General features: G+C 36.8%; 1 protein-coding gene across 3 annotated transcripts; it reads left to right on the top strand.

Annotated features, from left to right (window-relative positions):
• Positions 1–2,557: 2,557 nt before the first annotated feature.
• LOC133734143 (1,4-alpha-glucan-branching enzyme 3, chloroplastic/amyloplastic) lies at positions 2,558–12,663 on the top strand. 3 transcript variants are annotated; one of them, XR_009858106.1, is made up of 22 exons: positions 2,558–2,940; positions 3,121–3,192; positions 3,562–3,626; positions 3,999–4,676; positions 5,066–5,238; positions 5,338–5,427; positions 5,619–5,694; positions 6,241–6,348; positions 7,463–7,553; positions 7,740–7,841; positions 8,437–8,539; positions 9,175–9,312; positions 9,433–9,504; positions 9,630–9,734; positions 10,124–10,201; positions 10,270–10,380; positions 10,716–10,796; positions 10,895–10,999; positions 11,228–11,313; positions 11,470–11,524; positions 11,998–12,192; positions 12,316–12,663. XR_009858106.1 is itself a non-coding variant. In XM_062161776.1 (21 exons), exons 1-21 carry the CDS (start codon positions 2,666–2,668, stop codon positions 12,028–12,030), a joined length of 2,697 nt encoding a protein of 898 aa, XP_062017760.1. In that variant the 5' UTR covers positions 2,558–2,665; the 3' UTR covers positions 12,031–12,663. The 3 variants fall into 3 exon arrangements, 1 of the variants encoding a protein (XP_062017760.1); XR_009858107.1 differs by having other exon boundaries at positions 12,295–12,663; XM_062161776.1 differs by having other exon boundaries at positions 11,998–12,663.
• Positions 12,664–14,333: the final 1,670 nt, after the last annotated feature.

Genomic DNA, 14,333 nt, shown 5'->3' with positions numbered 1-14,333 from the left:
CCCACCCTGCAATTAGAGAAAGTGATTTATTTTTATTTTTTTACTTTTAAGCACATAGATCCACAAACTCTTCTCCTCTCTTTCGATCTTTCTCTCTTTCTCTTCCACAATTTCCATTGAGATTTATCCTCTCTTCTCATGATCTCATCTACTTTATCTGTTGTTTTAACTTTCTTCTTCCCCATCTTTTTCAATCAATTGAAACTTGCAGAATCATGCAGTGGAGAAGAATGAAAGGATTTAGAAAATTCCTCTTTCATGTGTCAGATCTAATTTATATGGATGATTTAGGGTGAAAGCTTCGGCATTTTATGCTTCAATATAATTAGATTATCTCATGGGCTAGGGAAATTAACAACTAAGGTTGAGACATTTGATTGAATTATCGTTTTGAACTAAAGATTCAGGAGCTTGCAATTTCATATGATATATTTTATAAACAAAATTGAGGGATTTGGTTCTTCTTGTTCAATCTCATTCACAATACTCTGTTTAAAAGCTCATAACAACCAATAAAGGATTCATGATCAATACAAACAAAATAGTCAATCTTTCATGATTACTGAAGAAAAAAAAACATAGAGCTTCAGATTGTATAAACTGAGAGCTACAATTTTTTTTTTTTAAATGATAGATATGTTTTTAATATTTCAAATTTTGAAATACTTGTGCCGAACATGTATTTACATCTTAAAAACTTGTAGTTTAATTCCCTGTTTTCATTCTACAATCCAGTATTACAAAAATAATTTCATAAAACGTTACAGGACACACCCTAAATTTTCTAACATTCAAGTTAATTTAACTTCAGATTTAGCTTACCTTGCTGGAGCATAACTCAAAAACTAACCAGCTATATTTCACTTTTAGCTATGAAATTAGCTACAACTGTTAACATTTCTTCATCAGGCTCCGGTCTTCACAGAGCAATATTCCGAAACCTAGGTTTTGTGAAGCAAGCGGCGGTGAACCCCGAAGGATCTCTGTTTGCTGCAGGACGCCGCGGCGTCGTTCCTTCCGGTTAGAGAAGCAAGAGGGTGGGGCTGCCCTCTCCCTGCAACGGGTGTGAATTGGCAACGCTAGCGATCCGTTTGCAGTCGGTTCCAAGTCACTTTTCCACGCAGTGTGGCGGCTTTGACGGTGATCCAAGGCGCTCTCTAGACCAGCGGTCGTAACAGCGACTTCAGGGTTGGAGGCGGCGAGCTCTGCTTGATCGGCAACGTAGCTGGCTCGGTCGAAGTCAACCCAAGGCTGACCTGATTCCAGCGGGCTTTGAGTTTTTCCAAGACCGACCAAGGTGGGGATCTTTCCGGTTGCCCTGATAGTGGAAGGGCGCAGATGCCCGCCAGAGTGGTGATGGGTGATGGTGGCTTCTCGACATGACCAGATTTGGCCGGCACGGGTGATGGGGACGATAGGGTTTAGGCAGTGGGCCTCTTGCTTTCTGGGCTGTGGTATGGACTAGTGAATTGGGCTCAGGCGGGTCCAATTCCCCTATTTTCTCTCTCACTTGGGCTGGTCTTTTAGGAGGTGACTTGTCCTGCTCTTGGCTTGTACCTGTTCCTAGTACGGTGCTGTGGCTGTGCTGAATATTGTGACGTACACCATTGGGTCTTAGGCGTCATGATGTTTAGAACAGTGGTTCCATACTTCCATTCTAGGGCAGTGATGGGCTAGGGAGTTTTTAATTTCCGCACTTTGGTCTCAGCATGACCCTACAACGAGGCTGTTCACTGCATTGACAGGTGGAGGGGTACACCAGATGGTCTTTATGCCCTAAGCTAATCAAGGCAGATGCGGAGAATTAGGGTTATGTCAGAATAAACTTAGTTGTTAGTTGTTAATTTTTTGGTATTTTCCTTTTGGATTTTAATTTTGCATTTTCCTTTTTGGATTTTAGTTTTTGCAACATCCTTTTGGATGGTAGCCTGACTTTGGTTGTAGTCAATTGAGCAACGAATATAATGGGTGATCTTCAAATTCTCTAACTTAACCTTGTACGGTTGTATGATATTTTCAATCACATGAATGTATCTTCCTTTCTCCTAAAAAAAAAATAGCTGTAACTGTTTTTTTTTTAATAGGATTTGATGTTATTAGATATCAAAGCCATGAAAACAGGCCAGAGTCTAACATACACTTACATAAGAATCCGATGAATCGGATAAACCTATCTAAGCCAATACTAAACTCATTAAAGTCTAAAGGGACGCTCGCCGGAAAGCAAGCCTAAAACGAGTCAGAACAAACTCGCTATTCTAAGGAAAAATAATTCATCTAGTCTAATTTGCCAGCACGCCATTGTGGTACAAATAACAACTAAGTTTTCAACTCGCTGTAACTGTTAAACTAACTAGCTGCAAATTAAATTTATCTAAAATAAAAAGCATAAATTGACAAACATGAGAAATGTTAGTTGCAGTTCGGCTATTTTGATTTTTTTCAAAAAAAAAATCTAAAATTTTCATCATTTTGTGAAGGGGTAATGTTGCCAATGCAAAATATTTAAACCTTTTGTGGCCGGGGTGTCCAAATAGGACTTGAAGGTGCCCACAGAAATCACACACATCATAAACCTCTCTAATACCCCTTCTGCAATTTCCAGTACCCGCCTTCTTATCCCAACCCTTCTCTGCTCTCTCTGCACCATCCTCAACTCTTCACCATGGCTGCTTCACTTTCACTTTCAACCAAGTTCACTCTGTACCCCAACCTCACATTTCTCCAATTCCAGTACCCAAACAGACCTCAAAGAATCACCTTTCCTATCAAGAAGAAAACCCAGATAGGCTGCTCTGCCACAGGTCAACCCCACCAACAACAAAGACCCCCCAAGAAGAAGAAAACCCTCACCGACGGCGACAAAGGCGTCGACCCAGTTGGCTTCCTCTCCAAATTCGACATCTCCCATAAGCAATTTGCTCAGTTCCTCCGTGAAAGGTGACCCATTCTCACTTCATTGATCTTACAACATGCGAAAGTAGTAAAGTTTGAAGCTTTGAGATACTTAGATATTGGTTTAGTGAATTACTGTAGTACATTGTGGAGGGCTTTTATCTTATGCTAGTAAGAATTACTGTGAGCTGTTGTTTATATCTATTCCATTGGTTTATATTGCAGACATAAAGCTTTGAAGGACCTGACAGATGAAATATTAAATCGGCACATTAACCTCAGGGATATGTCTTCTGGGTTTGTTCTTCCAAACCCAAATTTCCTTTCTTTTTTCATTTCAACTTTTGGTTTTTGATACCCTTCATCTGTGGTTGTTTTCGTTAACCTCTAGTTTTGATGTTAATTTAGTGCATAGGTCTGTTGGTCTAATTGTTGCTTTGTTCATTAAGTCTTAGTAAGTAGAATTCACATTTTGAATGACCAAAGAACTAATTTTCATTGTGAAACTGTCCATGTGATAGCCTCAGTTTATCTTGTATCAATAGCTTTTGGTTACTGAAAAAAAGAAGAAGAATAAAATATTAATATAGCTGACACTACATTGCTGGTTGAGACTTGAATTTACCAGTTCAGGTTGTAATTGCTGTTGTTATCTTTTTCCTATAGATATGAGATATTGGGTTTGCATCGACACCCAGAACATAGAGAGGATTATATGGAGTGGGCTCCAGGTTTGATATAAGCCTAAACTCTTTTTCTTGTTTCCAATTTATGGTCAGTGTGATTCTAAATGTTGATCCCCTAGCCAATTATTTTCCTCGATAAAATCAAGATGACTAGCTTTTCTTTTATTTTATTTTTCCTTCTACCTCTTCGTCTGTTAATTCATTTTCTATAGATTTATATGGTTTTTTTTTTCCTGTCTGAATTACATTCTGGCCAGCTTGTCTTTGACTAGTCACCAATTATTTGAACCATGAAGAAAGACAATTTTCTCTGGTCTTTGTTATAATTTCGTAATGTTTCTATATAAATCAAATACCTTGTTTTCTGGACTTTACATCTAGCAGATCATATGTCTAAGATAAGCTTGCGAAATGCAGGTGCTCGCTACTGCGCACTGGTTGGTGATTTCAATGGGTGGTCTCCCACAGAGAACTGTGCAAAAGAGGGTCATTTTGGACATGATGACTATGGATACTGGTTCATCATTCTTGAAGATAAGTTGAGGAATGGAGAGAAACCAGATGAGCTGTACTTTCAACAGTATAACTATGTAGATGATTACGATAAAGGTGACAGTGGTGTTACCATTGAAGAAGTCTTTAAGAAAGCAAATGATGAGTATTGGGAACCTGGAGAAGACCGGTTTCTGAAAAACCGCTTAGAAGTACCAGCAAAGTTGTATGAGCAGATTTTTGGGCCTAATGGACCTCAAACGTTAGAGGAACTTGAAGAAATACCAGATGCAGAAACAAGATATAAAGCGTGGAAAGAACAGCATAAAGATGACCCGCCTAGTAACTTACCTTCTTATGATGTGATTGACAATGGAAAAGAGTATGACATTTACAATGTTGTACTTGATCCAGTATCACAAGAGAAATTTAAAGCAAAGAAGCCTCCCTTGCCATATTGGTTCGAGACACGTAAAGGAAGGAAGGCATGGTTGAAAAAGTATAGGCCGTGCATTCCTCATGGGAGCAAGTACAGGGTCTATTTTAATACTCCTAGTGGGCCACTGGAACGAGTACCTGCTTGGGCAACTTATGTGGAAGCAGGTAGTCATTGGTCCTCCAGCATTATGCAATTTTTGAAAGTCCTTATGTAGAATTTTTTTTTTGTTGTCTTGTAATTTTTTCATTAAAAATGTGCAAGAATTCTCATCAAGTCTGCATCAGGTAAATAGGATATCTATTTACAGACATGCTTCGCAGAATCCTGGCCTAGGCCTTATGTAGACTATATGGCTGCTCTCATTGGTTCCTCTCCCTCCCTCCCTCCTACTGTTTTGGTTGCTTTACGATTGTCTTGTTAGCCATCACATGCTTTTATCCTTTCGTGGTGCCTTATCATCATTCTATTCATAATATTTTGTCGTGTATATTATATATTATATTGGCATATTGGTGTATCATTTCTTCATCTGAACCTTGTTTAATACCTTCAGACGCAGATGGAGGACAAGCTTTTGCAATCCACTGGGAACCACCCCCAGAACTTGCATACAAATGGAAGAATGCACGCCCTAAAGTGTCAAAGTCCCTGCGCATTTATGAATGTCATGTTGGCATAAGTGGATCAGAGCCTAAAGTATCTTCTTTCAGTGATTTCACAGAGAAGGCAACTCCTATTCCTGGATTGTGTAACTAGGGACTTAAATCTTATTCCTTATATGGCAGACAAATTTTTCATTTTTTCTCTTTATTTTTCTTCTTGTAGGTTCTTCCTCATGTAAAGGAGGCTGGCTATAATGCAATTCAGCTGATTGGAGTTATTGAGCACAAAGATTATTTCACTGTTGGTTATAGAGTGAGTGCTTCCACTTTTCTATTCTCAAATTACACATATTGATACAATTTTATCTTTTTAAATTTCTGCATGTTGACACATCTATTTCCTGTTTTATTTAGCAGAAGAGGCATTAGGCCAGAAAATATTTTGTAATCTTGATTTGTATGATGGTTCTATGAATATGATCAAGCAATATTTTGTAATTTCAGGCCACTAATTTATATGCTGTTAGCAGCCGATTTGGCACTCCTGATGATTTCAAGCGGTTGGTTGATGAAGCACATGGTTATCACTTTTCATTTATTCCATTTATTTCATTCAGTAACCATCAAATATATTATTCATACTTTATGGTGTCTATGCGACTTTGGCTGTGCAGATTATGCAAAATCTATTTTACTGCTGAAATATTCTTTTTGTATTGCATCACATACTGAAGTTGATCTAGAAAGCATGATCACTTAATGTTGTAAGGTGTTTTTGCATAATAGCTGGATTCATGTCTTGTTTGTAAGTTCTAAATGATTCATTAAAAGAGTGAATCAATAATATAGAGTTGTACGTTAATTCATAGCATGTTTTGAGTCTATAATTTTGTAGAAAAGGAAAACAGTTAGCAAAACAAATGAAACACCTTGATGGCAGGTGGATATAAGCCTCTAGATAATAATTATTTTGAATCTATGCTCTTGTACGGAATAAGATTCATGAATAAGTGCTCTCTCCTGACTAGTTTGGCATCAATGATGTGTTTCTTCAAAAAATTTCTCCTCCATGACTATTGCTTTAGTAAAGCTTACATACAGGACCCACCCTTTTTTTCCTTTACAGGACAAGGACTGCTGGTCTTCTTGGAGATTGTCCATTCCTACTCAGCTGCAGATGAGATGGTTGGATTAGGGCTCTTTGATGGAACAAATGACTGCTACTTCCACACTGGTATTTCTTTATATTACTAGTGCCTCATCTTTATTACCAATTCTAGAAGTGGACATTGGTCAGGTTGGATATAGTGCCATACTGATATATGATATGGAACCCATATAGACTCTGATTACTCAACATCGAGACTGACTGCAGTGAGATTACTTGATAGAGAGTGGGTTGGATCTGATCAGGTTCTCTGCTAGGGATTGAGACCAGATTATTACTTTTATTTTTTGAAACAAGTTCAGAAAATAATACTAGACTCACAAATAACAGAAAAGTATTTATAAGAAAAGATTAACAATAGAAAAGACTACCAGTAGTCTACGCAGAAGATAGATCACTTATCTTCCAAATTAAAACTTATATGGCTTTGGAATTTGGATCCCCATATTTAATCAACTTAGTGGCTAACCAGTTTCATCATCACTCATGCAATAACTTGAAAATTGGTTCTATATATTACATGCGTAACGATTGAACTTCCAGCCCCAAAGCTCAACTCAATAGGTGGTAATGTTCACATGATACTTATATTAAGGATCACACGTAACTACTGGTGATTATCATTAACACCCTTGGTCATGTCCAGGTCGGATAAAGAAGTGTAATCTGGAAGTCTGTGTTTCCTTGATAGTAACTTATCTCTTAGGCTTGATAGAGCTTTTCTTTGCTTTTGCTCTTTGGAAGATGGCTTATTGCTACTAATGTATGTTTCTGTCTGTGTTGATAAATTTCAGTAGCTTCTGAAAAAAAAAAAAATTGTTTGATTATTCTTTTCCAGTCAAATGACCCAAATAAGCAAGCACCAAGCATTACCACAAAACATTGGTCTTCTCTTCGCCCCCTAAAATCTTATGCTTTTTAATCAATAGAGAAAAGCACCCCCTGGGAACAGGGCAGCTAGCATTCACCTCTCTGAATAAATTCAACACCGGCTCAGAAACATCCAACCTGCAAGCTTATATTATTAGCTGATACGTTCATTTGATAGTTGTACTGGTATTAGTGGCAGTAGCTAATCAATGTGGAATTATTCTCTTTAACAACACTGGCATTTGTTCTCATATTCATATATCATGTTGGGCCCTCCATTTCATGATATTGACATTATCTTCTTAAATAGGCAAACGGGGACATCACAAGCACTGGGGTACCAGAATGTTTAAATATGGTGATCTGGATGTTCTGCATTTCCTTCTCTCGAATTTGAACTGGTAAGTGTGAAGCTCAAAGAATGGTTCAAATTCTGACATTAGTGGAGTTGCTTCTTTGAAATGATCATGTACCTGCTTAATTCAGTAAACTAGGACCATGTTATACGCTATTCTTTGCTATTTGGAAGTTAAATTTATCAAATTGAGCGTGCTATCTTTGGCTTAATAATTACAATTTTTGAACAGGTGGATCACGGAGTACCAAGTTGATGGTTTTCAGTTCCATTCACTCTCATCAATGATTTATACTCATAATGGTTTTGCTTCATTTACCGGTGACATGGAGGAGTAAGGCATCAATTGAAACTTCAATAATTGCATACATAAAACCACATTCTCAATTTTATAACTGCTAGATTGTCCTGGGCTTAACAAAAGCATCTTGGGTTCCAAGAGTGGCTTATTTTCTTTTCTAATGAAAAAGTTATCAATACGTTCGGTGGGAAGCAAAGGCTCTGAAAGAGTGAAATTTTTCACAAGTTCTACCACACCTAAGTGTGAAATCTCACTTTACCGTTTTAGCTAATAAAAACCTGCTCGATCTGCAAGAATTCCGTCAACATCCGTACTCTATAACAAGCTAGTATATAGCATGTGCTCTTATATAATTAAATCATATTGTTTTCTGTTTTGTTTTTATGGTTTATATGGGTCGCGGTATTTCGTTGACAAGGAAAAATGGTTTTGAAATGATGACAGAGCATAACTGATTGGAAACTAGATAGTTTCTTAGGGAAGACAGACTCTGGGGTTTTATGACTATTTCATTGTCATCCTCATAAAGTCTGTTATATTTCAACTGGTTTGAGTCTTTAGCACCATACCTCATGGTTAGGCTAACTATGAGCCTATGATTGTAAGAATAATCCTGCTCTTTTGTCAGGTACTGCAATCAATATGTTGATAGGGACGCATTGTTATACCTCATTTTGGCAAACGAAATACTTCATGCTCTCCACCCAGATATAATAACGATTGCTGAAGATGTAAGCAGTTAATCTTTTATGTTTGTTTAGTAATGGAAACTAGCATCACATTTTTTTGCTGATTGTGAGCTATAAAATAATAATATCATATATGCTTCACTGAGCTTCAGATTTCAGATCCTATTATCTTAGCTCTACAAAATTTACATTTTTTAGTTTTGGTATTGAAGTAAAGATTGGGTGTTTTTTTTTTTTTTTTTGGTTTTTCACACACACACACACTAGCATGTGCCCACACTCCATGTGCGTGGGTGATTACCTGCATTTTTCATTGGGTATTTTTTTTTTTTTTTTGGTTTTTCACACACACACACACTAGCATGTGCCCACACTCCATGTGCGTGGGTGATTACCTGCATTTTTCATTGGGTGTTTTTTTTTTTTGCTTTTTTTTTTTTTAAATGGAAAGTGGGTGGTTTCTTAACCAAAACAGTCTCCTACAGTAACAACTACTATTTATTTTATTTTATTTTAATTTCTTTTCTTTTTGTTAAATTGACATTACTGTCCTTGTTAGTTATTTCAGTTTCCAAACTTTTTTAATATTTGAGAGTTATATTCTCAGAGTTTTACTTGGTGCTGTGTATTGTATTTTCTGACTTCTACAAAGATTTAGAGTTTGATTTATTTTCCAGGCAACCTTCTATCCAGGTCTATGTGAACCAATCTCTCAAGGCGGATTGGGCTTTGATTATTGTGTCAATCTTTCTGTCTCAGAGATGTGGTCATCTTTCCTTGAGAATGTTCCAGACCATGATTGGAGCATGAGTAAGGTTGTACATTTGATTGTCATACATTGAGTGGACATTCATAATGTTAATGTCTTTTTTCCTTGATTTACACTGTCCCTATTCCATGAAGTCAACATTCATTATGTTCAACCCACTCTGCAGATTGTGAGTACATTAATGGGCAACAAAAATTATGCAGATAAGATGCTCATGTATGCTGAAAATCATAACCAGGTATCAACCTTTCAGTGTCTTAACCATCTAGAACTTTATTGAAATACTCTAGGCTTACATGTTATTTGGTTTAAACTTTTTGTGTTTGATGTAACGCTTTAACCTGTTTACGATCTTGCAATCAGTCAATTTCTGGAGGGAGATCTTTTGCAGAGATACTGTTTGGTGAAATCAGGGAGGGCTCTCCTGACAAGGAGAAATTATTGCTCAGAGGTTGTTCCTTGCACAAGGTATGCCATGTGCCACTAGGTATAAATATATTTCTATTATTTTGGTAAGCAAATTCTAATTTCAGATTGTCTCCACTGTTCTACTTCCATATACGCTCTCACACATGTAAATGCTCACACACAAATATCGTGTCGTTGCTCCTGATTATTCTTTTTTTTTTGTAATCAGCTTTCCGCAAAATGATTGAGGAATTAGTTATCTCTATGCATAAATCTGCATCTGTATGAAATAGGTGCAGTTTGTAGGCAGTACACACTCTGCAGTTTAGGAAACACTTGCAATACATTCAACATGTAGTGTGTGCATGTATGGTTGTTGAGCTGTAATCTCAGGACATGTTTTTGTTCATTCTTGTCATTTATATTTTCATTTTTGGGCACTGAGACAGATGATCAGATTAATTACCATGACAATTGGTGGCCGTGCTTATCTCAACTTCATGGGCAATGAATTTGGGCATCCAGAGGTGAGGTTACTTGTCCCTACAAGTTCAATAATTTTATTCATATGACTAATGATCGTCTCATGTTCCAGAGGGTTGAGTTCCCAATGCCAAGCAACAATTTCTCATTTTCTCTTGCCAACCGAAGGTGGGATCTTCTTGCCAACGAGGGATTGCATCTCAACTTGTTTACCTTCGATAAGGTATCAACTGCTAACAATTTTTTTCCATATTATTACCTTTACATGCTACATCTTGTTCTGGCTCTCTTTCTGTGTCATCTGGCTCTGTAATTGTTCTAGCTGTTGTTGAAAGTTGCTAAAAGTTGTTTAGGTTCCTAATAATTTTTTATTTCTTCCATAATTGCTGTTTCTATAATTATTCTGTTCACCTCTTGGTTGTAAAATTAAGATGTTAACTTGAAGTTTCTATTATCGGGGATTTTTCTTATAAACTATTAAAAGTTCTTTGTTTTTTGAGTGAGGAAGACATTCGTTGACATCATAGCAAAATGATTTCCATTTTTCCTCTGTCCTAGGACTTGATGAAGTTGGATGAAAATGAAAGAATACTTCCAAGAGTTTTACCCAGCATTCACCATGTGAATGACAATAGCATGGTATGGTGACTCTTCCATTCACTTACTTTGTGTGCTTCCATGCATTGGAGAGAAAACTTTTTTGTTTACTGATCAAGATACTCTTTTGCTAATTACAGGTAATTGCTTACATAAGAGGGCCTCTTCTATTCGTATTTAACTTTCATCCAACAGATTCTTATGAAGGATACCGAATAGGTGTAGAAGAAGCTGGAGAGTATCAAGTAGGTTATGGCAAACAGCATTTAGTACTTTTATGTCAGAAATATAGTTCCAAATCTTAATTTTGTATGTTTTCTTTTATATCGGTGTGCTGCCTTATTTGCATGGATTCATGGTTATGAACCTAGAAACTAGATAGTCTAGTCTTTACGCCTTTATGGATATTTATATGTATGTAAGGACTCCAATGGTTAAAGCAAATGAATGTGTTTGGATTTTTGTGGCTACAGCTTGTACTAAATACGGATGAAAGGAAGTACGGAGGTCAAGGGCTTTTGAAGGATGACCAATATTCTAGGACAACTACTAGCCAAAGGTAATCACCAACTTTGTTTACTCTTCCACTACCTTTGCAAAATTTTCTTGTGTTTTACATTTGTATACGCGTTAGCATTGAATGTTGGTTCCTTTGTTCAATTCTTTTTGTTTTTTTTTACTATCAATCTAAGAGCTCTGTGTTTGGTTTTTGCAGAAGTGATGGCCTCCAAAACAGCTTAGAAGTTCCTCTGCCTAGTAGGACTGCCCAGGTTTGTAAATTCCTTTAGGTTTTGTTTATCAGTATCTCTCTCCTTTTTTGGGGATAAGTGGCTTATAGGTTGGGTTTCTTTTTGTACTTAGATGACTAAAGGATAGAAGAACTATTCTAAACCACTTAGACCAAAAAAGTAGACTTCTAAACAACCCTGAATTGTTTTAAATTGTAAATAACCTCATAAACTGCTACTATATTTGATCTACTGTAGTCTATAGATACATATTAAATGATGTGTTCTGTGACCTTAAGAAATAATCTGTTCAAATCTTTGCAAAGACTTATGGATCCTGATGCATCTTAAGGTTTGTGCTCTTGTATTCTCAGTCCTAACCAGTCTTGCTTTTTGCTCTGTTGTTTCTGGTATCACTAATACTGTCTAGGATCAAAAGGACCAAATTCTCTTTGACAACGTTTGTGATGATGAAGTAATACAATTTGACATGTGTTTCTTGATATCTGTTGCAGGTTTACAAATTAAGTCGGATTTTAAGAATATAAATAGTGCACTCAGAAATTACTTGCATGCAGACTTTAAAGAATGAAAGCTAATACCTCATCAAGCTACATAGTCTATGTAGTTAGTTATTAAGCACTCCCCTGAGTGGTGCATTGACGGGAAGCTCATAATTTAACAAGGAGATGCAGAGTTCAAAATGAAAGGTTGTAGCTTGGTTTATCTAAGGCTTCTAAGCTCTCCATTTGTCATGGTTGTTTCTTTTGGAAGAGTTGGGATGATCCGATTTTGTCCAACTGAACTCACAGAACTGGGGTATTATGATGCAGCAAGATGTTTCAAGTAGGACTTTCAGAAGGGATGGCCACATGAGAAGAGATATTGATGTCTTACTAGCCCTCTGTTGAAGTGAAATCTGATCCTCCCTCTTGACTGGTGGATGTATATTTTCGGCGGGAAAGGGAAATATCATGCAACATGTATAAATTAGGCAGGCGTCCTTATTTTAGGTAAGGCAATGAAAGTAGGGAGGCATAAGAACATAGTTGTGAATTGTTATGCCCTTCCCCTTTTTGTATGAAAATGGAAAATTATAGATAGCAATCAACTCTTTTTTACAATAAGGAATTTGATGTATACCCCTTTTTTTTAAAAAAAAAAAATTTGATTTCTTTTTATGGAATTTGAACTTGAAAATAACAGTAAGAACTCTTATACAGATTCTTAAAATTTACAATTCTATGAGGAAAATTATTACACCACATACAATTTTGAACGACATTTTCACCTCAACTTGGAAATTGGTCTGGTACCATATTAGACTCCCTCTAAATGTGTGGAAATGAAATGCTTACGATCTGAACCAAAACTGTTGGATGTCTCTGAGAATGAAGACATCCTTTAAGGAGCACTGTGGGCACTTGTGACCATCTTAATCGGAAGAAGATTCTGAAGCTGAAGCATTTGTGCCCAACTGCCTATACTCATATCTCTAATCCCAGAACCAGCTGAAAATTTGCCACTCGTATGAGTCGTATCTCAATTAGAATTGTGCATTTCTTTAGTATATTGTAACCAAATTGTCCTCGTGCTATAAGTTGCGAGGTGACAATGAGGTGGAGGTAAAGTTGGACTCTAGGGATTTAGGCAATGTCTCTGGATGATAATTGAAAGGGTCTTTTTAAATGTACCCAACAATAAATGTAGACCCAGCAAGTTTTTTACACCTAATAAAATGATAGAATTTCTAATTGCACCCAACATCTTTTCCAATAATACCCTTTCTAATTGCATATAGCAAATCTCACACCCATTGGAGTAGAAACTAGAAACCCTATGTTAGGATGTGTAACTGATGTGTTTTGGAAGAGGCTCTGGAAAGTTAAAGTTCCCCCAAAAATCCATATTCATGCTTGGCGTCTGGTGAAGGGAATATTACCCACAAGAGCGGTGCTTTCTAGAAGAGTGCAGCTCCCAGATTTGGCTTGCGTATTTTGTTCTGACTTGGTCGAAGATGGGAAACATTTGTTCATGGGTGCTCTGCAATTAAGGTGTTTTGGTATCATAGTCCACTTAAACTCATTCCGGCTGATTATTTGCATTTATCACTTGGTGATTGGGTTAGGTTGATGTTCGAGAAGCTGCATGGTCAGTCTTTGGAATTATTCTTGGTCATATTTTGGGTTATTTGGTCTGACAGAAACAATATAATATGGAGGCAAGGGTTATTTAACCCTTTGTTCATGATTCATGGAGCTTGTAAATTTCTGGAGGATTATAAGAAAGTGATACCGACTCATTCAAAGAAAACAAAACGAGTTGGTGCTAAGTGGTGTTGCCCACCTTCAGGAAGGTTGAAACTCAACATCGACGAGGCCTTTCAAGCTCACCATGACTATTACTGTCATTTCGTACGAGGATATAACTGTCTTTTCATGCAAAATTGATTTGCTAGGTCTACATAGAAATTTACTAGGTACATTTAGAAAGACTCTAATTGAAACGACTGTAATTTTTTTCCTTCCGGGATGATGCCAGTAGTTGCATGAGGTGAATTCACTAGCATAACCTAGGGGTAAAAAGGAGAATACATGGATAAAGATGGAGGGATTTATATATTGTCTTTACGATAATTAAATATCTGAAAATCCATAAATGTCCCCGAATAGTTATATAATAGTGATATATATAAAATGGGGAGTGAAATTTACTCTCCATTTCACAATCCTTTCATTTTTGGGAAAATTTCGCAAACAGTACACCAAGTAAAGGTCACTAATAATTCTTATACATAAAGTTCCAAACCAAACATTTCGGTACACAAAATCTGAAACTCGACCCACTATCA

The sequence above is a fragment of the Rosa rugosa genome, chromosome 2 (assembly GCF_958449725.1).
Source record: "Rosa rugosa chromosome 2, drRosRugo1.1, whole genome shotgun sequence".
NCBI classification, from domain to species: domain Eukaryota; kingdom Viridiplantae; phylum Streptophyta; class Magnoliopsida; order Rosales; family Rosaceae; genus Rosa; species Rosa rugosa.
This window is presented reverse-complemented; position numbering and strand designations above follow the sequence as displayed.